The 24,518-nt window shown below is 46.4% G+C and overlaps 1 protein-coding gene across 1 annotated transcript in view; it reads right to left on the reverse strand.

The window, feature by feature from the left end:
- Positions 1–6,682: 6,682 nt before the first annotated feature.
- Positions 6,683–24,518, reverse strand: part of LOC121584148 (rasGAP-activating-like protein 1) — a 48,595-nt gene continuing 30,759 nt past the window's right edge. Inside the window, exons 11-21 of the mRNA XM_041899987.2 lie at positions 21,122–21,186; positions 20,734–20,846; positions 19,923–20,115; positions 19,629–19,766; positions 18,930–19,074; positions 9,888–10,063; positions 8,655–8,792; positions 8,325–8,460; positions 7,989–8,109; positions 7,614–7,684; positions 6,683–7,459 (exon numbers count right to left, since the gene is read on the reverse strand). Of these exons, the coding sequence (XP_041755921.2) occupies positions 7,311–7,459; positions 7,614–7,684; positions 7,989–8,109; positions 8,325–8,460; positions 8,655–8,792; positions 9,888–10,063; positions 18,930–19,074; positions 19,629–19,766; positions 19,923–20,115; positions 20,734–20,846; positions 21,122–21,186 (1,445 nt within the window). The 3' untranslated portion in view covers positions 6,683–7,310. The remainder of the gene's footprint in view (positions 7,460–7,613; positions 7,685–7,988; positions 8,110–8,324; positions 8,461–8,654; positions 8,793–9,887; positions 10,064–18,929; positions 19,075–19,628; positions 19,767–19,922; positions 20,116–20,733; positions 20,847–21,121; positions 21,187–24,518) is intronic.

Below are 24,518 nucleotides of genomic sequence, written 5' to 3' on the forward strand. Positions count from 1 at the left end.
TCTGACCACAACACTTTCACCCAGTTCCCTCTGAATCATTCAGATGTTCATTGGCAAACTTCAGACGGGCCTGTAAATGTGCTTTCTTGAGCAGGGGGACCTTGCGGGCGCTGCAGGATTTCAGTCCTTCACGGCGTAGTGTGTTACCAATTGTTTTCTTAGTGACTATGGTCCCAGCTGCCTTGAGATCATTGACAAGATCCTCCCGTGTAGTTCTGGGCTTCGTTCTCATGATCATTGCAACTCCACGAGGTGAGATCTTGCATGGAGCCCCAGGCCGAGGGAGATTGACAGTTATTTTGTGTTTCTTCCATTTGCGAATAATCGCACCAACTGTTGTCACCTTCTCACCAAGCTGCTTGGCGATGGTCTTGTAGCCCATTCCAGCCTTGTGTAGGTCTACAATCTTGTCCCTGACATCCTTGGAGAGCTCTTTGGTCTTGGCCATGGTGGAGAGTTTGGAATCTGATTGATTGATTGCTTCTGTGGACAGGTGTCTTTTATACAGGTAACAAACTGAGATTAGGAGCACTCCCTTTAAGAGTGTGCTCCTAATCTCAGCTTGTTACCTGTATAAAAGACACCTGGGAGCCAGAAATCTTTCTGATTGAGAGGGGGTCAAATACTTATTTCCCTCATTAAACCCAGACCCTTAAACCCAGACTTGTATAAAAGACACCTGGGAGCCAGAAATCTTTCTGATTGAGAGGGGGTCAAATACTTATTTCCCTCATTGAAATGCAAATCAATTTATAACATTTTTGACATGCGTTTTTCTGGATTTTTGTTGTTGTTTTTCTGTCTCTCACTGTTCAAATAAACCTACCATTAAAATTATAGACTGATCATTTATCTGTCAGTGGGCAAACGTACAAAATCAGCAGGGGATCAAATACTTTTTTCCCTCAATGTATCTCCCTGGCATATTACATCATTTTGCAGCTGCATACAAGACATTTTTGGACTCACCTTGTTGTTCTGTGCTCACTTGAACTGGAAGGTGGCGTGGCGGTCCTTCTTGTGGGCAAATCTTGTCATAAAACATTGTCATCAAAGTCTGGCATTCTCTGGATTTGTGGTGCTTTCAAGACAACTGGAACTCAGGAAAAACAAGGTTGAATCTTGACATCAGTGATCTTCAGTTCGGAGCTCTTGAAAGAGGCCAGAGTTTCCGACTTGGAATTCGGAGTTGGAGCTCCCAGTCGGAGCTCGTTTTTTTCAGAGTTCCCAGTTGTCTTGAGCTCAATGAAGTCTGAGATTTCCCAGTTCCGAGTTTCCAGTTGTTTTGAACGCGGCAGAAGTCATGCTGGATTGACAGCATGGCCAATGTATTCAAACTTTTCTGGCCCATGGTGTTGTATGTGAATGTTTATCCTTTTAAGCTTGGAGAAGAGACCCTTAAACCCAGACTTGGACCACACACACTCCACTGAATAGCAGGCTAGTGATTGCTTTCCAACTCTTGCAGTTAGCCACTGATTCCTTCCAAAACACTCATTGTTGAATTTGCGATTTACAACTTGTTGTGTAATGTTTATGTCTAATGGCTGATGAGCACCTATACGTTTTATTTATAATTTCTCTTCATATGACAAGGATTGAAAAGGATTTGCCAGTAGATTGTCGACTTGATTCATGATGATGACTGCTTGTCTAGCTTGCTAGCTAAGATTTTGAAAGTATGATGTTGGCATGATCAGTCCAATCAAAGCTACGGTAGCGTGATTTGATGTAATGTTATCTGTGGCCAATGCCTTGAGCCTTCTTGGATGGGCATTTCTAATGTAAATCTATGGCAGCACCCAAGCGGCTTCAAATTTCGAGCTCTCCCCGTAGATTTTGAGGTGAGGTAGTGTCCCCATGAGTGACAGAACACTGAGACAATCACGGCGCAACTAGAGAACATTACCAACCCCTATGCTCCGTATTTTCCGCTGGCTGCCCCATCACCACAGAAGGCACTGAGCTAGGCTGAAACACCTGCATTTTGGAGCTGCCTTACTCAAGAAAGCAAAAAAGAGACCATGTTTGTATGCAGCTTTATTTACTCAATGTTGTTGTTTCTACCTTGTTTGCAAACATATGTGACACATATTAATGCCAAAATAACATGAAAACAGGCAACACATTTATTTGTATATATATACACAGCTCTGGAAAAAATTAAGACACCACTGCAAATTTTTCTTAAATCAGCATCTCTACATGCATGACAACCATTCCATTCCAGTGTCTGTTGAATTCCAACACAGGCACACCTCATTCTACTGAATTAGGTACTGATTAGGTGATCACCTGAACCAAATCTTATTTAACGAGGAAAAGTATAAAAAACACTGCTGTGGTCATCACTATCCTCTTGCAATAGGACCAGCTGGATGGCAAAAACAGTGCTAATAGTACCTCAAAAGTAATATTAATCAAAAAATAACTATTGACCATGCCAAAAGAGTTGAAAAAAAAAGTTTTGAGTTTAGGAAAAGAAGAGTTCAATTCTGGCTTTACTCGCAGAGGGATACAGTGAGCGTCAGGTTGCTTCCATCCTTAAAATTTCAAAGACGGCGGTTCATAAGAACAAGGTCAAGCAGCAGACATTGGGGACAACAATGCTACAGACCGGCAGAGGGCGAAAACGACTCTACTGACCGGGATGACCGCCAACTCATTCGAATGTCACTCAACAACCATAGGATGACATCAAGTGACCTACAAAAAGAATGGCAAACGGCAGCTGGGGTGAAGTGCACGGCGAGGACAGTTCGAAACAGGCTCCTATGGGCAGGGCTGAAGTCGTGCAAAGCTAGAAAAAAGCCCTTAATCAATGAGAAGCAAAGAAGAGCCAGGCTGAGGTTTTCAAAAGACCATAAGGATTGGACCATAGAGGACTGGAGTAAGGTCATCTTCTCTGATGAGTCCAATTTTCAGCTTTGCCCAACACCTGGTCGTCTAATGGTTAGACGGAGACCTGGAGAGGCCTACTAGCCACAGTGTCTCTCACCCACTGTGAAATTTGGTGGAGTATCGGTGATGATCTGGGGGTGCTTCAGCAAGGCTGGAATTGGGCATGAATCAAGCCACGTACAAGGTTGTCCTGGAAGAAAACGTGCTTCCTTTTGCTCTGACATTGTTCCCCAACTCTGAGGATTGGTTTTTCCAGCAGGACAATGCGCCAGGTCAATCAAGGTGTGGATGGAGGACCACCAGATCAAGACCCTGTCATGGCCAGCCCAATCTCCAGACCTGAACCCCATTGAAAACTTCTGGAATGTGATCAAGAAGAAGATGGATGGTCACAAGCCATCAAACAAAGCCGAGCTGCTTGAATTTTTGTGCCAGGAGTGACATAAAGTCACCCAACATCAATGTGAAAGACTGGTGGAGAGCATGCCAAGACGCATGAAAGCTGTGATTGAAAATCAGGGTTATTCCACCAAATATTGATTTCTGAACTCTTCCTAAGTTAAAACATTAGTATTGTGTTGTTTAAAAATGAACATGAACTTATTTTCTTTGCATTATTCAAGGTCTGACAACACTGCATATTTTTTGTTATTTTGAGCAGTTGTCATTTTCTGCAAATAAATGCTCTAAATGACAATCTTTTGGGGGGGAATTTGGGAGAAATGTTGTCAGTAGTTTATAGAATAAAACAAAAATTTTAATTTCACCCAAACACATACCTATACATAGTAAAACCAGAGAAACTTATATTTTTGCAGTGGTCTCTTAATTATTTCCAGATCTGTATATATAACTTTTTTTTTTGCTAAACAGGTGGGGCTCAAAACAGGTGGGGCTCTGCCCCGCCTGCCCTGAATGACGGGTCGCCACTGAGGCTAATTAAATAGTTATGGAGAGGGGAGCGTAGACCAAGCCGTAACAGTTTGAACCAGATTCATGGTGCAATACTTGGCTGTGTCATCACACAGTTCCATGGTTAGTGCAGGCAATAGACTAGGGTATAGTCTACTATAGCCTACTTTTGTACGCTATTCTCCCTTTATAATTCTATATACAGTAATCTTCCAACATTACCATGGGTTAAAGAACTGAATGTGGAAATTTTCAGATTGAATCATACCACCGTTTTCTTTCTTTTCGAGTGTAAAAGTTTGCCAAACCTGTTTTTCTTATGATTTATAAGTACTTTCCTTACCCTAAATAAGATCAGAGTATTTGTAAATCTTCCAATTGGTGTTGAAACGGAGACAAATAAGCATATACAGTATTCTATTGAGTCTGTTGACAAAATTCAAACTAAGAGGCACACCATATTTAAAGGGATGGCTTAAGATAAATGTACTGAAAACCCTATTGAATTAAAACTAATCTGTTGGCCAGCAAGTGGGAGGGTTTTCAGCAGCTGAATTACATTTACTCAGCGTGAACAAGGAAACCACGCCTGCAAAGCCCATTAAGCATCTTCAAAAGGTAAGTCTGAATACCAACTACTGAGAAGTGTGTAGGAAAGGCACCAGTAAGAAAGGCATAATTTCCTAAGTCAGAATCGGGCCCATAGAATATTGGCTAAAAAGTATTGTGGAGCTCTGCACCTTATAAACAGTACTGGCACCCAACATGAGTACCAGCACCTATTTCAGTCCAAGTCAAGCACTGAGTATCTCCAGACCATCCAACGCCTCTTACAAAAACACGACTGATTGTAAGTTCAAAAGATTTTTCAGTGTGTGCATGAACACAGATTCAAACTAAGTAGTAGCGGTAACATTACATTTTACTCAATATTTTCAATACAGTTCACAGTAATACAGATGATGTTACCACCCATCTGTAACCATCCACTTTGTACATGCAGTCATTTTGTGTCAGCAATATAAAATGTAAGCTCATTTTCTAAATTGCAGCCCTCTTTCAGCAAATAACAAGTCAACGAGCAACAATCAATATTTGTCCAGATTTGAACTTGAGAGACTGCTTAATGAAATTCAGTGGAATTCAACAGTGGTCTATAATAACCTTCCAAATATAGCCAGCCAAGGTAAATACAATTTGGAATGTAGATAATACAATTTACAAAACAGATTACAATAATAGGTAAATCTATTCGGATAACAGTAACATAATTTGATAACAGTGTAATTGTAACATTCCAATAAGTTTCACTTTTCTTTCTTGAATCGACAAGACTGATCAAAAAAAAAATCTTCCTTGTTACAAATTAAAGAAAGTACTACTAAAATAAAGACAGCACACAATTTGCCATGGCATCAAATGCAGTTTGGCATTTGAAACATCTTCCACACCTCCACAGAAAGCATTTTCAATGGTGCACGCCATTCCACGCAACTCAACTCACACACTTGGAGTTTGACAACTCATCAATGTGCAAGAACACACATCTCTACTCCTCTGAGCTTAGCTCAAAACCAGCAAACTGAATTTGGTCAATATTGTAGGGAATACATACATGTATACAAAATATAAGGTACAGTATATAAAATATAATGTAGAGTACATTAATGATGAAATGGCTAAGACAGGATACGCTCAAACATCATAAGCTCTCTACAGAGGGTGATGGGATCCCAACTAGAGTAGAACAGAAATGATCTACATATGTTCAATTCCATTAAGTACAAAGGAATGACAGTTACTGTATGACACTTCACTCAAAATCAGCTGTCTTAAAATGACTTCAAATACAATGACCTGAGGAGAAGAGCAAACATGTCACTTGATCCACTGTATAATATTGTCAGTAGTACTGCTTCAAAGACATGTTTTTAACAATTAACCAATCAACTGTGGACCATGTAAAATATGTTTTTCATATCAAAGCCACAAATTTGAGTTTGAGTTACTTCCCATAAATCCACGGAGCAACAGCACCAAACACAAGCTTCACTATGGCAACAGTGAAAACAATATACTAATAGCAAACAAGTGACTGTTCAGGCAATTATGGCGTGTGTGTCATTGTATTAAAAACATTTACTTAGGCATCTCACAGGGCATTACCCTCAGTAATATGAACACCAGCACAATCTTACTGCTACATTGTGGATGTTCTCAATTGAAATATATAAATGAGAGAGTACAAAACATCAATAAAACAAAATAGCATACATTCAGGTAGATTAAAACTAGAGTAGATTGCATAATCGTCCTCCAAGGTATGGGTCGTTCCACGAAAACAGTGCCTTTTGCATCCCTTTGATATTTTAAGTAGTAATTGTGCACCAATATTGAATTTTAACAGCCTGTTATATTAAATGAAGTATCATTTAATATAGACCACATGGATAATTAAATAAATCCGATTTTTTTATATGAATAAAGACTTGCTAAAGTGCCAAAATTCAGTGTTTTGACATGTCCCTCCGTGCACCCTCTGTGACTTCTAGGAAGTTTTTAACCCACTTAACCCCAACATTTCTTGAAGTTTTCACCATCATTGTAAAGCCCTTGTTATTGTTGCTCTGACAAAGTAATTTCTGAAGATTATTATTTATTAGTGTTACCCATAGATAGACAGGCTAGAAATGTAACAATAAATCAATAAAAATGGGAAGCTTGCATTCAATTGCCACTCCCTGTTCCATTCCCCTTGTCAAATGGGGATTTATGGCTGATTTAAGACGAAATCGTCAACCCTGTTACTTTATTTGACACTTAATAGGCACTTACTATAGTAAAAAAAATTGTTACATGTGCTCTTTATGACAGAATGTTAAAATGAGGTGAAATCAAAAGTATTTTTTTACCAAGTTGCACTTCTCAAAAGGCACCGAATTGCTGGAACGACCCGTATAATGATATTGAATATAAACACATTTTCTTCACATTTCACAGATGCTGGATGCAGGGCATGCATTACATTCCTTGATAGCCATACAATAATGCAGTACCACCGAAGGACACACTCCATGTATGCCCCTGCTTCAACTCAGTTCCACATAACAGTTTGTGTCCTGCTCAATCGATAAGAACCCAAGCTTTGGGAGAGTAACAGAAGTTTATGTGGCAGTCCATCTGCATGCAAGACCTGTGGCAATAAGTTATTTCACTAGATAATCCCTCTGCCACAGCTGAAAACCTGTGTGTGTGATATCAAACGTCCCAGGAAAAGAATGTTGCAGAGTGGGCATCCTCTTCATTCTGGCTTATGAAGAAGTGATCTGGATGAGAAGAGAGTTCCTCTAGACATCACATGTAACAGACAACATGACAGGGAGCAGGGAGAGGCTGGCTTCCTTCTGTGGTCGCTTAGCTTTCCTACTCCATTGAGTCTGATGCAGGACGCTGCTCTCCCCTTCAGACCCGGGCTCAGGCCCCAGGGAAGGCCCAGTCTAAGGGGTCAGGATGAGGCTGCCGGCCTCCTCTCTTTCCTGCCGCTGGAAGGCATCATGGGCCTGCTCCAGATCCAGAACCACTCCCAGTAGCCGAGCCGCTGCAGCCTGCCTGTGCTTCAGGAGCTCCACGCTACAGTCTGCTCCATCTGGGGGAGAGAGAGAGAGAGAGAGAGATTTGAAGCAATGTGAATGCTTTAAATGACAGTACAAGGGTCTAGGGAAGCAACCTCTCTGACAGCTAAGGTGTTACAACTGTTCAAACTGCATATTAAAAAAGGCACTGCTCTGACAGTCTCTCACCAGGGAGCTGCCCAGAGTTCAGTCTATTCTCTTCTGTGGTCATCTCAGCCTCCACCTCCACATACTGCTTCCTGTTAGCACACAGCCCAGGGCACAGCACAGCACAGCACACTTACATTAACACACTGATCAGCATGTTTATCAATGTTTAGACAGTGTGTAACAGAGTTTGAAAACATTGTGTGAGAGAGGCTGAACATAACAATCCACACTGATGTGTTCCTGAGTTACAGGCTATATTCTAATGAATAAAAGTAGTCCTAGTGTTGCAATGTAGACCCCTTGTGACAAGTAAATGAACTGCACCCTGTCTGTCTGTCTGAGAAGGTTTATCATAGCCTTCAAATGTCTCATGTCAAAGTGTATGCCACTGACCTGAGCTTTTCTCTTCCCTGAAGAAGCTGTTTGTAGATGGTCTGAGTCTCTGCGTCTGGATCCAGTGGGTCACTCCAGTCACCCAGAGTCACTGCAGAGTGAGTGCGACTGCAACCTAAAGCTGAACAAGAGAGAGGGGCCATACAGTGTATTCACTTTTCTACTCTGTCTGTGAGATTCTCAGTCTATGTGAGCAAACAAATATGGGCTGGTGTAAGAGTAGTGCACATAAATGTGAGATAAAAATATAATTATGAAGTGTTAAGGAAGCACTAACATGTTATGTGTGTGTGGTACTTTAACAAAGCTTCCTACATAAGTCAATATTTTAATTACTAGTGCGGTCGGCCTTTAGACAGCAGGTCCACTTGCCACTGCGGTATGCCCCCGGGTGGAAGGAGGGCAGCATGCGCCTGTTGTAGATACTGGCCTTCCTGATGGCTGACAGCCACTGGTTCAACTCATTCACATTCTGCAGACACAGACAGACATACACAACACTCAGGTCAGTCCCAGCGTACACACAAACCACAGAGAACAGGTATTTCCATGACTATACTCAAACATCACAGTGATGAAAAGAAAGCACCACAAAGTCAACCCAGTCAAGGTCAGTACTGGTGTGGTCAGTAATAGTGTGGTCAGTGACTGGAGGTCTGTCAGTACCTTGCACTGGATATAGATTGTGTGCATCTGTCCATCGTTGTCCTGAGTGACGACCTGCATCACATGCTGCTGTTGGAAGGCATTCTCATCCACTCTCTCCACAGCACACACACACTGGATGGGAATGGAGGAGCGCACCTGCAGGATACACACATAACACAGTATCAGTATACACACATCTCCATGTGGCACTCCTGTATTACTCTTTGGAGGTAATTTTCTGATGCAGGCAAATACACATCAAATTAATCATTCAGCTATCAGCTATATTCCTCAGGCGAGTTTAGGCCCGGCTTCAAGTGCCACCCTTACGGGTATAGTAGATACAGTATGTCTGCTTTCATCCTTCCCCTACTTTTTATTAAGTATTATGCAATTCAAGACCATTTTGCAAAGAAAAAGGACTGAAAAGAAAAGAGTTGTGGAGAGATGGAGAAGAAAGTGTGAGAGAGCAGGGCAGGAGAAAAATGTCAGAAAGGCTGCTTTAATGTGTAAATCAGCCACTTCCATAGGGAGCCTGCCTCACTCAGGCTAGAGCACAGTGGGAGGGGCGAGGGGATATTGTCCACAGTTGGATTTGCAACGATAGTATGAATATCCACAGCCTTCAATTAACCTAGCCTTTATTCCAGCCACACAAAGGAAGAAGCCTGTTCAAAGAGAACCCTCTTTTACTGGCCTATTCCCTACATCTCTCTCTCTCTCTTTCGCTCTCTTGCTTTCTCTGCCCCCCTCCCTATCTCTATCCCTCTCTTTCTCACTCTCCCCCCTCGCTCTTGTTCTCTTTTTCGCTCACTCGCTCTCTGTCCCTCTCTCTTCCTTCCCCTTCTACCCCATTTCAATCTCTCCCTCTCCCTCATCCCCACTCCTGTCCTGGACTGACTAGGCAAATGAGAGAAGCTCATTATCAAAAGACTGGGCATTACATGATAATAGCCACCCACTAATGATGTTGTCATACAGAGAGAAACACAAATAAATGAAGGCAGAGGGATAATTAAAATGTTGTTGTTTTTTATGAGGCAGGATGACGATCAAACACCCTTTGAAGGGTACAGGAGCCAATTCATCACCAGAGGAAATGGTGTTACCTTGTTATAATGAGTTACTTTCAGAGGACTTTGATCCTTAATGTTTTCTTGTCCGTCTTTATCTGACGTAACAGAGTGAAGGAATTGCCATTAGAGCTGGTCATGGGTAGGTTTCTGTAGAGAGTGTATGTGGGGATCAGACCTGCCAGGGGTCCGGGGTCTTGGAGTAGGACAGCGTCTCACTGCTCAGCCAGAAGTATCGCTTCTTGAAGGAAAAGCGGGTCAGGAGCTGGGGGCCTTCGGCCTTGTGCCTCTGGAGATATCCCTCCTTCACTGTCACTGAGGGCAGGAACACAGCCCTCTGGGGCACCTCAGACACTGCAGACAGACAGAGAGAGCGAGAGAGAAAAGAGAGAAAAGAGAGGGAGAAAAAAAAGGGAAGAGGTACAGTGACGGAGGGGAAGGGGAAGGGGGTGAGAGAAAGGAAGAGAGAAATAAGATGGGTGATAAAGGGGAGCACAGAAACAGAAGTTCTACTTTTTAGCAATATGGACACAAGGTGGAGCTGTAGCAGTATAGTTATGGTTAATGTATACATATTGATGAATTACATTACAGCACATTATGCATTATCTCATTGTACATCTTTGTTTGTGTCATCTTGCCTCCCTAGTCTCCCTTGTGTTCAGCACACCCTAGTGTTAAATTCATCAAAAATAGTGACTGAAATATTCGGACTTGGACTGAAATTGGTGCTGGTACTCATGTTGGGTGCCGGTACTGTTTATATTTAGGTGCAGGCGCGCCACAATACTTTTGAGCTAATATTCTATAAGAGAAACAGGAGCTCAAGCAGTAGAACATTTGAGGTGCTGGTACTCAGCTCTGGTGAGCTCCTGCCCAAGTCAGTCAAACACCTATTTTTCAGTGGCAATTGATTAGACTATAACTGACTAAATATACACAGAATAAACTATAACTAAACTTTTCTTTCTTTTTTTCAGTTGACTAAAACGACAGGAGACAAAATCATCTCTGTGACTAAAATCTGACAACTAGTAAGTGGACTGGACAATAGTTTTTGGAGAGATTTAGAGCTTTTCAGTGATAAGCACAATTAATATTAGCAGCACAAACGCGCAGCGTAGTCGCAGTTTTGTTCAGCAATGGGAAGGACGCGCCACACCCGGCACACATCAGCTGCGTAGGAACAAGCGATGTGTGGGAAGACAGGCAGACAGGCTCTGCTCCTGCACGGATTATACACATCGCGCAGGCGACTCTCTTGCTTCCCCATAGCTAACCAGTCACCACCATCCTTCTAGTTAGCTACCCTTTGCCTGGTTGGGAAACACAAGCTTCTTTACGAAATTACAACGCATAACCGCATTAAGTTTAATAGTAAAACAACAGTCTAGCTATGTTTTTATCTCGCTTGAGTAAGCTGAACCCTCCCATTTCATAGCCAGGTTCTGTAGCCAACGTAGCCAAGTCTCACTCTTTTCCTCAGAGAAAACGGCTTGATTCTAGCCCTTACCTTTCAAAAGATATGACGCTATGATTATTTTTTTTCTGTTGTGCATTGGCGGGCAGTATTTTACATTCATAAAGCATATCTCAGGCCGTTCTAAAACTAGGCTACTTGCGGACCTGACCGTTAACCCTTTGTTTAGGCTACACCTTGTTCAGTCATGCTACCTCATTAGCTAGCTATAGCCAACCTGACACACGTTCAGCAGGACTCAACGTTTTGGAACGTTCAGATAGAAATAAGCTATGTAGAACAAACATGCCTCTCTGATATGTTGAATAAGGAATAACATTGGTTCTGTTCATGGCATTTCTATCTGCAACGTTCAAGAACGTTTTGGAACTGAACGTGGCCCTGGTAACCCAGTGGTCCAGTGGTCTAAGGCACTGCATCACTGTGCCACTAGAGATCCTGGTTCAAATCCAGGCTCTGTCGTAGCCGGCCGTGACCGGGAGACCCATGGGGCGGCGCACAATTTGCCCAGCGTCGTCCAGGGTAGGGGAGGGAATGGCCGGCAGGGATGTAGCTCAGTTGGTAGGGCATGGTGTTTGCAACGCCAGGGTTGTGGGTTTAATTCCCATGTGGGGCCAGTATATTGTAATGACCCAGCTGGGTCATAAAGTAAAAGAGAGACGGGCACCAGGTGTACAGGCAGAACACAGGTTTATTCCTAAATGGGCTATTATTCAGGCCACAACCCACGCCGCTAAACCTCAAACATACACAAATAGAACATGTCAAATCAAGGGTCCCGAACAGAAGAGAGAGATGAGACCGTAACCCCTATTTAATCATTCCCAAAATCCCGCGGGATTACCCATCATACCCCCCAACCTTTCCATCTGTCCTGGCATATTTAACCCTGCTAGTACCCATGAGAACGATAACACATCCATGAACACAGAACACAATACAGGGTCGTTACATAGCCCCTCCTTTCTAAAACCCTAGCCCCTAGGGTTACAAAACAAAATCCTTAAAACGACCCGGAGGTCGCATCAGTCTCTTGTGCCTTCCTGACTCTCACTGGTGGACCCCCAGAACACTCATCTGCCCCAATGTCATTTCCAGCACCCCCGAAGAGGCAGCCCCCCGCCCCAGGCTCAGCTTGCATTAGAGTCTCCTCGCTAGACTGTCCCCGTGTGCTCACATCAGAGTCCTCACTTCCATTCCCTACCGTTCCTCCTCTGTAGGGCGCCAATCGGTCCCGGTGGACCACCACCTTCCTGCCCCGTGGAGGAACCTCCACCCGGCACGTCACCTCCCCACTCTCTCTATCACCAGGCACGGCCCCACCCAGGCACTGTCCAGCTTTGGGCACCGCCTTCTTGCGCGTGGGGGTTGTGAAGCCACACGCGTTCTCCCGCTTCCAAAGTGCCTCCCTAGCGCGTGAGTCATAGTGGCGCTTTTGGCGCATTCCTGCGTTCTCGAGTTGCTCTCTTGCGAAGGTGTGAGCCGCTTCTAACCGGTTCTGCAGTCGACGAACATAGTTCGGGCCAGGCAAAACCCCGCTGCCGTTATCAGGAGGGTGGCCAAACGTCAGTTCGGCTAGGTGCGCAACTCACGACCTAACATTAGTAAGCGCTTGGGGAGCACGCAGTCGATTCCTGAACAGCCGACCTACATGCCATGAGAATAAACGGTAAGTGGGTGTCCCAATCTCTCTGGTGTTTTGAGGTAACGATAGCCAGCTGTTGTGCTAATGTTCTGTTAAATCTTTCCACCAGCCCATCACTCTGGGGATGAAGCGGAGTAGTGCGCGTCTTCTCCGCGCCTAACCGTCTACACAACTCTGAGAACACCCGTGACTCAAAGTTTCTCCCTGGTCGCTGTGTATAGACTGTGGCACCCGAACCGACTGATTATTCCCCCTACCAATGCATCAGCTACTGTTTCTGCCTCCTGGTCTGGGAGAGCGTAAGCCTCTGGCCACTTGGTGAAGTAGTCCATAGCAGTTAGAATCCACCTGTTACCGCTGTCTGTGATTGGAAACGGTCCAACTATGTCTACCCCCAGTCTCTCCATGGGCTCCCCTACTGGGAATTGTTGTAGGAGGGCGTGTGACTGACCTGGAGGTCCTTTCTTAGCAGCACACTCATCGCACTGCCTGCAAAAGTCCTCCACATCCCTCCTGTGCCTGGCCCAATAGAAGCCTTTACGTACGCGCTTTAACGTTTTGGAGACCCCAAAATGCCCTGCGCCTACTCCCCCGTGAAGCTGCTGCTAACACGCTCCCTTGCAGCCTTTTGGGAACCACTACCTGCCACGTCATTTCTCCAGTAGCTGGCTTTTTTCCACCCCCCTCTGGAGCACTCCCTCAGCCACTCTAAGGACTGAGAATTTAGCCCAGAGTCCTTTGGTGACTGGTGATAGAGGGGCTACTTCCCCCCATGGCGGTCGTCTTCTCTCTTCCACCCACCCCCAGCACAGGACGCAGCTCTGCGTCCTCCTCCTGGCGACGCCTCCACTCCCCGACGTCCACAGCCTCAAGCTCCCGGCACTCTGTCACCCTCAGCTGACTCACCGTGGCGGTGACTCCCTCCTCCATGCACAGTTCCTCTCTCGCTCCACCCGCTTGGCGCAGTACCCACAGCCGTCCTCAGCACACGGGCGGCGGGACAAGGCGTCTGCATTGCTGTGGCGAAGGCCGGCCCTGTGCTCCACCTGGAAGTCGTAGGGTTGCAGCTCCTCCAACCAGCGGGGCGATCTGACCCTCTGGCTCCTTGAAGGAGAGAAGCCACTGCAGGGCGGGAGTGATCCGTCCGCACCACAAACGGCAGGCCCCCAGGTAGTACTTGAAATGGCGTACTGCTGCCACGACAGCCAAAAGCTCCTCCCTTGTCAGCGCAGTAGCGTTCAGCCTTATCAAAAGTTCTGCTGTAATAAGCTACTACGTGCTCCCCCGGTCAGAACCACGCTGAGCCAGCACGGCCCCCAAGCCCTCATTGCTTGCATCGGTGTCCAGAATAAACGGACGGTTTGGGTCTGGTGAGGACAGGACAGGGGCTCTCCACCAGGGCACGTTGAGGGCCTCAAACGCCCGCTGGTGCTCTTCGGTCCACTGAAAGACAGTGTCCTTCTTGAGAAGGTGGTTCAAAGGAGCTGCTATCCCCGCAAAACCCTTTCACAAACCTACGATAGTAGGATGCCAGACCCAGGAAGCTCTTAACCTCCTTTTTTCCTTTGGAATTGGCCACCCCTCACAGCCTCCACTTTGTCTGGCAACGTGCTGATACCCTCACCACCCAGCTGATGACCCAGGAACGCCAACTCCCTTTGCAGGAAATGGCACTTTTCCGGGTGTAATTTTAGCCCCGCCCCCGAGATCCTCTCCAGCACTCGCCCAAGTGCCCCCAGTGCCCCCTCAAACGACGTGCCATGTACCAATATGTCGTCTAGGTACACGACACACTCGTCTCTCGGAACCCCCCGACAGCACTCTGTCCATGAGCCTCTCAAAGGTGGCAGGAGCATTACAAAGCCCGAAGCACAGCACCTTGAACTGCCAATGGCCCCTATCCGTGGAGAAGGCCGTTTTTCACGTGCCCCAGGCGAGAGGGGCACCTGCCAGTAGCCGCTGCGCAGATCAAGGGAAGAGAACCACGAGGACCCTCTGACGTGGTCTAGCGACTCATCGATCCTCGGTATGGGGTAAGAGTCTTTAATGGTGACAGAATTTAGGCCCCTGTAGTCCGCACAAAACCTAAGTTTACCCCCTTTCTTAGGCACCATGACGACCGGCGCGGACCACGGGCTATCTGATGGCTCAATGAAATCAGCCCGCAACATGTCAGCAATAGCTGTGGCTGCTGCTTCCTCTTGGCAAGGGGAATGCGACGGGCCGAATTTTAATGGGTTGGTTGTCCCCAGTGTCGATGTCGCGCTGAACCAGGTGCGTTTGCCCTACCTCATCTTCCCCCAGCTGAAGCTATCTTTAAAGTCAAACAGCAGCTGCTTTAATTGTCTCTGTTGTCCCTCGTCCAGACCTTGACAGTTTTTCAGCCACACAGCCTCAACGGGCGTCGAGTAACTTCCTCCTTCCCCGTCGGGCTGATGGGGGTGAAGGAGCCAGTGTGTTTTGGGCTACTGGGATGCCTGTGCTTGCACCATTATGGGGAGTGAAGGTCGTTGCCGCCGGAGACAGCTGCTGGGATGGAACAACGACCAAGGGAGCAGCCGGGACGACCAGTGGAGTTTCGGGCAAGCTTGGAGGAAGACGGAGGGACAGCCCTGCCCCCTGCTGGCCCCCCGTAGGCGACATTCCCACTGTGGGGCCCCCCGACAGCCTCAAAGTGCCCGAGCTAAGTCCAACTGAGCCCCACAGTTTTTCAAAAGTCCATTCCCAGTATACAGGGGTCCTGTACCGCTGCTACCCACACCGGACACCCCACAGTTCTCCCCCCACAGTCACAGACACCCGACACCCCTAACATGGGGGGCTAGCTCCCCGTGACAGTCAGTAGCTGGACAAAGGTCGGCTCCACCCGCACCCCAACAGGTAGTATGTCTGGTCTCACCAGGGTTACTGTAGAGCCCGTGTCGACCAGGGCCAAACATTCCACCCCCTCTACCTTGACGATGACATTGCAGAAGTCCCCAATGGTGGTACGTCCCACCACAACTACCGGACTAGGAAACACGGTGGCCGCTACACCCTGGGGAAGCAGGTCCCCACCCTCTTGCCTGCACTGCTGGGTACATCTTCTGCTTACTGTGGGTTCGGGGCGGAGGAATGGGCCCGCGCTGCCCCCTGCGCGAGAACCCGCTGTCGTTTCCTGTTGACTGAGAATCTGCCACACTCCCGCTGAATGTGGCCAGTCTGGCCACAACCCCAGCAGACAATGGAAGTTGAGCTGACACTGCGATGTTGTCTGGAGCCCTTCTCAATGACAAGCGAAGCGGTCTTGACTAACCCTCCCAACTCGTCGACCCACTCTGGTTTGGTGACCCCCAGCACCCCGGCCGCCGCTGCTCACCTCTGGTTGACTGGCAACCTCCACTCTCACTCCCTCACCCCAGATCAGCTCCCTCTTCCTGGCTATCTCCACTGCAGCCCGCAGAGATGCTGGGTCCGACATCTGCACATGCTTACCCAGTTCGGTGGGGGAGAGCGCTCTAATGAAACTGTCCCGTGCCAGCTCGTCTTGCACCCCAATCGACATATTTGCATAAGCCCGCCTGGTCAGGCTCAGAATATCACTTGCCAACGCCTTTAATGATTCCCCCTGAAGTCTCTTTTTGTTATTCAGTTCAATCCGCAGCATGTTGGGCTGTGCATCGCTGCCGAAACGGCCCCCAATGCCTCCACTAGCGCACCGTAGTCGCCCCTCTCGTCCGGGGCTAGCGTTAGCAGGCATTCCGACGCCTCCTCTGACAGGCTCAGGGCAAGCTGTAACCCTTTCGTCTCGTCAGACCACCTCCCGGCTCTAGCCAACAACTCGAATTGAGTGAAAAAAACTTCCCATTTACCTTGTCCATTGAACTTTGGGAGTTTAGCCGCTACCGTGGCTAATGGCAATAGGGCGCTGCCATCTCTGTTTACATAAGGAGGTCCAGCCATTTCCGCACGCGGTGACGTCGATATCTCCGTCGCCGTGACGTCTGTTCTGGTCGAGCGGTTTGAAGGAAAACCCGCCCGTTCTGCCATCTTGCTGACTGACAATTTAACTCCCGCCATGTGGCTCTCCAGCTCTTCTACAGCCGTCATCGCCTGACCCTCCCGACCGGGTACACCGAGCCCACAACGGCCACTTTGTCCGACTCTTCCTTAACTTTCCGCCTCGCCCCGATCATCCTGACCGTAGATGCGAGTCACGCTAAAGCTAACCACGGCCTATACTGAAACAGCTAACTCGCCTAATCTCGATCTATCCCGTCGTTCGAAAGCACTTCTGACACCAATGTAATGACCCAGCTGGGTCATAAAGTAAAAGAGAGACGGGCACCAGGTGTACAGGCAGAACACAGGTTTATTCCTAAATGGGCTATTGTTCAGGCCACAACCCACGCCGCTAAACCTCAAACATACACAAATAGAACATGTCAAATCAAGGGTCCCGAACAGAAGAGAGAGATGAGACCGTAACCCTATTTAATCATTCCCAAAATCCCGCGGGATTACCCATCATACCCCCCAACCTTTCCATCTGTCCTGGCATATTTAACCCCTGCTAGTACCCATGAGAACGATAACACATCCATGAACACAGAACACAATACAGGGTCGTTACAATATATTAAAAAAACAATAATAATGTATGCATTCACTGTAAGTCGCTCTGGATAAGAGCATCTGCTAAATGACTAAAATGTAAATGTAACATTACTAGTAGCCTATATGCAAACATTTGGCAGCACAGAAAGGAAAGGGATAGCAAACAATTGATAGACTAAATTCCTCTTGCCACTACACTATATCTGACTGGATAAATAACTTTCTTTTGATTTAATGTGGACCCAGTGACTCAGACTTGAGCACTTGGACCAGGACTCGAGCACTGGGACTCAGACTTCAGCCATAGGGACTCGTGTCTCAACCATTGGTGACTCGGACTTGGACTGAGACTCGAGACTTGATTTGGACTTGAGGTTTAGTGACTCTACTACATCACTGGGCAAAACAGTCATTAGCTCCCGTTCAAAGTCATTAGCCCCCTTTTTACTTTTGGACACCAATGTGGCTGCGGCGTCTGTGGAACCTTGATAACAATGGCAATGACGTGACCGAGTGACGGAGGTACAACCCATACTACTTTGCCAATACTTTGCGGAACCATCTGGTGATTGTGTGTGTCAGTTTGCGCTTGCGTGTGTCAGTTTGTTTTGTATGTAATGTGCAATATCTATTTACTCTGACTTATTTCATACAGTATTTCTGCTGTTGGGAAGAGAATAGGATGTTATGCATAACAATATGTTGGCAGGACAAGGCTATGTATGTTTGTGCACCTATAGGTTAATGTGGCAATACAAATGTGATGTGACTAAAATTAAAGGGCATTTTGTTGACTAAAATGGCCCACTATTTTAGTCATTTTAACAATAACTAGACTAAATCATTATTCAAATGACAAAAATGTGACTTAATGATATTTTAGTCAAAATGACTAAGACTAGACTAAATCTATAAAAGAGTGCCAAAATTAACACTGGCACACCCTCAGACAGATGGAACAATACAAATGCACTCCTGCGTAACACATTCACATCAAGTGCTGAGATGACATGGAGATTGGAACATGATATTTCAGAGGGGTAAGATGGATCACAACAACAGCTGACACGTGATGATGAGAAAAGGGCATAGGTGTGCTATGCATACAGTGGGTGTGTAGGGGTGGCGAGGGCTCCACAGTTCAACGCACAGCCCACCGCGCTCCATTTTAGTCCCAGTATCAGCTCCCAGCTGCCTATGAATATTTCACCAGTGGGTCTTTTGTATCTATTGATACCAGTAATAACTGGCCTTGCCACACTGGCACCTGGTGGGTTAGCCTGCCCGGATAGGTGCCCAGCCAAACTTTGCTGTTCTGTCCCCCCCCCCCAGTGGCTCTATCTTATCTCTGATCTCTACGGTTACCTGCTTGCTCTTCAGCAGGCTACTGATGCATTACTACTAGGGCCTAGATTTTCCCCTGGTCTGGTGACATGGTGAGGAAAAACTCCAGGCCTTATGCATTACTGAATAAACAGTGTCCTGCTGGTGCTTCTTACCGCTATCGTGGTCGATGTCGATGAGCTTGTCCAGGAAGTCTTTAACAGAGGCCACGCTATACAGGATGATGGGATGCAGGGGCTCCATCCACAGCTCCTTGCCGTGGCCCAGCTGCAAACCCAGGTTCCCCACACTCTGCACTGCCTGGCGCACAGAGAAACACAACCATGTTCACCCACCACTCTCTCCTGTAACCATAACTTACCATCTGTCAAATGGACAGGGAGTATCGTTATCAATTCTGATATTAAATGAGCAGCACAGTATAATCAGGATGTGCTTGTGCTTTCTGTAACAGACTACTACACCCCTCTCTCTCTCTGAGTAACATCAAACATCCCAGTGAGCAGGCTTGCTGTGAGGCCCTCTTTGTCCTGCCCACACCTGGCATGGGGCGCAGAGGAAACCCCTCTCTGAAGCTCTGCTTTGAACCCCAGCCTGGCCGCACACAGAGGTAAAAATAGAACATTCTCTGTAGAGGACACATAGCAACAGGACTTCAGCACCATGGACAGCAACTATATTCTCCACTGCTGTTTCACTGTGCAGGACTGTGTGGCACTGTTGTAGGATAAAAACGGTCTGTTTGGGGGGGTTCTGTGCATGTGTGTGTGTGTGTGCGCGTGCGTGTGTGTGTGCACGTGCGTGTGTGTGTGTGTGTGTGTCCGTGAGAGTGTATACGTGCAAGGGCACAGTACCTTGGCCAGTAGTAACAGTGTCCTGCTGGTGCGTGTATCTGCATGCTGGTCCCTCAGGTGAAAGAGCTTGGGTGTGAGGATAGCAGGGGCAAAGAAACGCAGGAAGAAAAACCCACTGATGGCCAGATACTTCACATCCTGTGGGGAGAGGGCCAGGAGGGAAGGAGTGCAACAGAGATTAAAAGAAAATAAATGCACTGACAACATCCCCATGTCTATTCTCTATCCAGCATTGAAATCTAGGTGACCTTTGTAGCTGAATTTGACCCCTTGACCTCTGGGTGTGAAACAGACCTTGTTCTCTGGCTCAGGGAACTGCTCCTCCACCCCCTTGTGCAGCTGTTTGAAGGCCACCCTCATGACAGGAGGACACTGGGTAACTGACCCAACGATGGACTCCACGATGTTGGACAGATAGCCCTGCAGCATCTCCACACTGCTCTCCCTCACCTCAGCCTCAGACACCGCACCTTTAAATGAGATACGCCTCCAGAGCAAAAGAGAGGAGTCAGTGTTACATTGAAATGAAATGTATACTGACAATTCAATGGAGCTCTGAAACACAAGGGCCTGCGGGACCCATACTGTGACCTTTGCTTTGTACAGACAGCATTGTCACTAATTATGAAGTCTGTGCACTGGCCAAATCAATACATCAACATCTATACATTTCATGTCTCAATAGATGCATCAGTGTTATGCCGTCTGTGGAAACTTGAGCACAAATGTGGACAGATAGCATAGTGGTACAGTAAATAGCAGGTTAAGTCTAAGGAGATGTAGGATCAGTCTGTGTAAATGATCAGGTCTGGTCTGGGCAGATATAGGGATGATAGGTACTGGAGATGGGTGGGTGTCAGAGATAGGCATCTCAGGGGGGTTCTCTCTGGTTGCCAGGCAACAAACTTCCCCCATTTTTACATTCCTTTTCTTGTCTTGATGTTGTCGTCTCTAGTCACACTGTGGAGTAGGTGGGTATTATGCTGTGATGCAAGTCTCATATACTGTAGATGTTATGTGTTGTTATCCAGGAAACTAGTATATCTCTGAGGCTGTAAACAATCATTTTCACACCTGTATTTCGACACCAGTATTTTCTGTTTACCTGCTTCTGTTCAGATCAATTTTACACGGGTCCAGCTCAATGTACTTCTTCTCCTCAAAGATGCGGTTAATGATGGGCTTCAGGACCTCATGAAGGTACAGCATCCCCACAGCCTGCCAGTGCACAATACCTCACATTTAGAAAACATCCTTTCAAAGCTTTTTTACTATTTATCCAGCCAGTTTACACAGCTAATGCTAGTTATTCAGAACAATAGTGGTTCTTAGATTTAAGTCATTCCCATGTCTATAGGACTAGGCTATCGTGCTTTACCGTGGGACCGGTAAGAGCATAGTGAGACTGTCAAGAGAGAATCAAGCTAACACGTTGGATTGACAGAGGGATCATGCCCAGACAACATGATGAGAATTTCCTGGATTCTACTCACCTTCATGAACTGCTCCATGGCTTTAGAAGCTAGAGAGTTGGACCGGAACAGGGTGTTTGGATCCACTGTCAGAGAGATACATTAAAGAGAAGAGGAATGTAGGATATACATTTCTAAACCACTCTGTATGGGGCTAAGAGGAGTAATAAACCACATTTTGATCTTGGTTAACTAGGGCTACTTCAATACTAGCGCTACTCTATTTTCATAGAGGACTTCATTGACCCCATTTGCTACCCAAGTTACCTTTATCCTTGGAGGGAGGAACATTGACGTAGGCATAGTGATATGACCTATTGCCGGGTAAAGTGTTTTATACTGAACACAAATATAAACGCAACATGTAAAGTGTTGGTCCCATGTTCCATGAGCTGAAATAAAAGATCCCAGGATAATCCATCCACCTGACAGGTGTGGCATATCAAGAAGCTGATTAAACAGCATGATCATTACACAGGTGCAGCTTGTGCTGGGGACAATAAAAGGCCACTCTAAAATGTGCAGTTTTGTCACACAATATTGGGCTCCAGTGTGGTGCAGCGATCTAAGGCACTGCATCTCAGTGCTTGAGGCGTCACTACAGACCCCCTGGTTCGATTCCAGGCTGTATCACAACCGGCCGTGATTGGGAGTCCCATAGGGCGGTGCACAATTGGCCCAGCGTCGTCCAGGTTTGGCCGGTGTAGGCCGTCATTGTAAATAAGAATTTGTTCTTAACTGACTTGCCTAGTTAAATAAAAAGAAATACAATGCCACAGATATTTAAAGTTTTGAGGGAGCGTGCAATTGGCATGTTGACTGCAGGAATGTCCACCAGAGTTGTTGCAAGATAATTTAATGTTCATTTCTCTACCATAAGCCACCTCCAATGTCATTTTAGAGAATTTGGCAGTACGTCCAACCGACCTCACAACAGCAGACCACGTGTAACCACGTCAGCCCAGGATCTCCACATCCGGCTTCTTTACCTGCGGGATCGTCTGAGACCAGCCACCCGGACAGCTGATGAAACTGTAGGTTTGCACAACCGAATAATTTCTGCTCAAACTGTCAGAAACCATCTCAGGGAAGCTTATCTGCGTGCTCGTTGTCCTCACCAGGGTCTTGACCTGACTGCAGTTCAGCGTCGTAATTAACCGACTTCAGTGGGCAAATGCTCACCTTCGATGGCCACTGGCACGCAGGAGAAGTGTGCTCTTCACGGATGAATCCGGATTTCAACTGTACCGGGCAGATGACTGACAGCGTATATGGCGTCGTGTGGGCGAGTGGTTTGGTGATGTCAACGTTGTGAACAGAGAGCACCATGGTGGCGGTGGGGTTATGGTATGGGCAGGCATAAGCTACGAACACAATTGCATTTTATTGATGGCAATTTGAATGGACAGAGATACCGTGACGAAATCCTGAGGCCCATTGTCGTGCCATTCATCCGCCACCATCACCTCATGTTTCAGCATGATAATGCATGGCCCCATGTCGCAAGGATCTGTACACAATTCCTGGAAGCTGAAAATGTCCCAGTTCTTCTATGGCCTGCATACTCAACAGACATATCACCCATTGAGCATGTTTGGGATGCTATGGTGTACGACAGCGTGTTCCGGTTCCCGCCAATATCCAGCTACTTCACACAGCCATTGCAGAGGAGTAGGACAACATTCCACAAGCCACAATCAACAGCCTGATCAACTCTATGCGAAGGAGATGTGTCGCGCTGCATGAGGCAAATGGTGGTCACACTAGATACTGAATGGTTTTCTGATCCACGCCCAACCTTTTTTTTTAAGGTATCTGTGACCAACAGATGATTATCTGTATTCCAAGTCATGTGATTGACTGATTTCCTTATATGAAATTGGTGCATGTTGCGTATATATTTTTGTTCAGTGTAGTTGTAGGCCTGAAGATCATTTGTGAGAAGAGATGGGGAAGGAGCTACCTGCTCTGTTATCACATTAAAAAGGATGTTTAAAGTTTGTTCCACCACACCACTTCTACAGTATAAATGCATTTCTAGATTTTTTTCTCACTTTTTTTTCCCTCACACATATTTCTACAACCCAACATCTATTTTGATCTTGATCGTGTGGAGTTGCTATGGAAACTTTGCTTGTTATCGCAAGCCACACTAACAGAAAGTGAAAAAAAAGAGCACAACAAAACTCCTTATGACTTAGCCTGGAGAAAGGAACATACAGTGCATTCGGAAAGCATTCAGACCCATTGACTTTTTCCACATTTTTTTACATTAGACCATTATTCTAAAATTGATTAAATTACTTGTTTTCCTCATCAATCTACACACAATAGCCCATAATTACATAGCGAAAACAGGTTTATAGAAATGTTTTTAAAAAATAAAAAAATAAAAAATAAAAAGACTAATATCACATTTACATAAGTATTCAGATCCTTTACTCAAGACATTGTTGAAACACCTTCGGCAGCGAATACAGCCTCGAGTCTTCTTGGGTATGACGCTACAAGCTTGGCACACCTGTATTTGGGGAGTTTCTCCCATTCTTCTCTGCAGATCCTCTCAAGCTCTGTCAGGTTGGATGGGGAGCGTCGCTGCACAGCTATTTTCAGGTCTCTCCAGAGATGTTCGATCTGGTTCAAGTCCGGGCTCTGGCTGGGCCACTCAAAGACATTCAGAGACTTGTCCCGAAGCCACTCCTGCATTGTCTTGGCTGTGTGCTTAGGGTTGTTGTCCTGTTGGAAGGTGAACCTTCACCCCAGTCTGAGGTCATGTGCTCTGGAGCAGGTTTTCATCAAGGATCTCTCTGTACTTTGCTCCTTTCATCTTCCCTCAATCCTGACTAGTCTCCCAGTCCCTGCCGCTGAAAAACATCCCCACAGCATGATGCTGCCACCACCATGCTTCACCGTAGGGATGGTGCCAGGTTTCCTCCAAACATGACGCTTGGCATTCAGGCCAAAGAGTTAAATCTTTGTTTCATCAGACCAGATAATTTTGTTTCTCATGGTCTGAGTCCTTTAGGTGCCTTTTGGAAAACTCCAAGCGAGCTGTCATGTGCCTTTTACTGAGGAGTGGCTTCCGTCTTGATACTCTACCATAAAGGCCTGATTGGTGGAGTGCTGCAGAGATGGTTGTCCTTCTGGAAGGTTCTCCCATCTCCACAGAGGAACTCTGGAGCTCTTTCAGAGTGACCATCAGGTTCTTGGTCACCACCCTGACCAATGCCCTTCTACCCGGATTGCTCAGTTTGGCTGGGCGGCCAGCTCTAGGAAGAGTCTTGGTGGTTGCAAACTTATTCCATTTAAGAATGATGGAGGCCACTGTGTTCTTGGGCACCTTCAATGCTGCAGACATTTTTTGGTACCCTTCCCCAGATCTGTGCCTCGACACAATCCTGTCTCGGAGCTCTACGGA

Source organism: Coregonus clupeaformis, chromosome 16 (assembly GCF_020615455.1).
Source record: "Coregonus clupeaformis isolate EN_2021a chromosome 16, ASM2061545v1, whole genome shotgun sequence".
NCBI classification, from domain to species: Eukaryota; Metazoa; Chordata; class Actinopteri; order Salmoniformes; family Salmonidae; genus Coregonus; species Coregonus clupeaformis.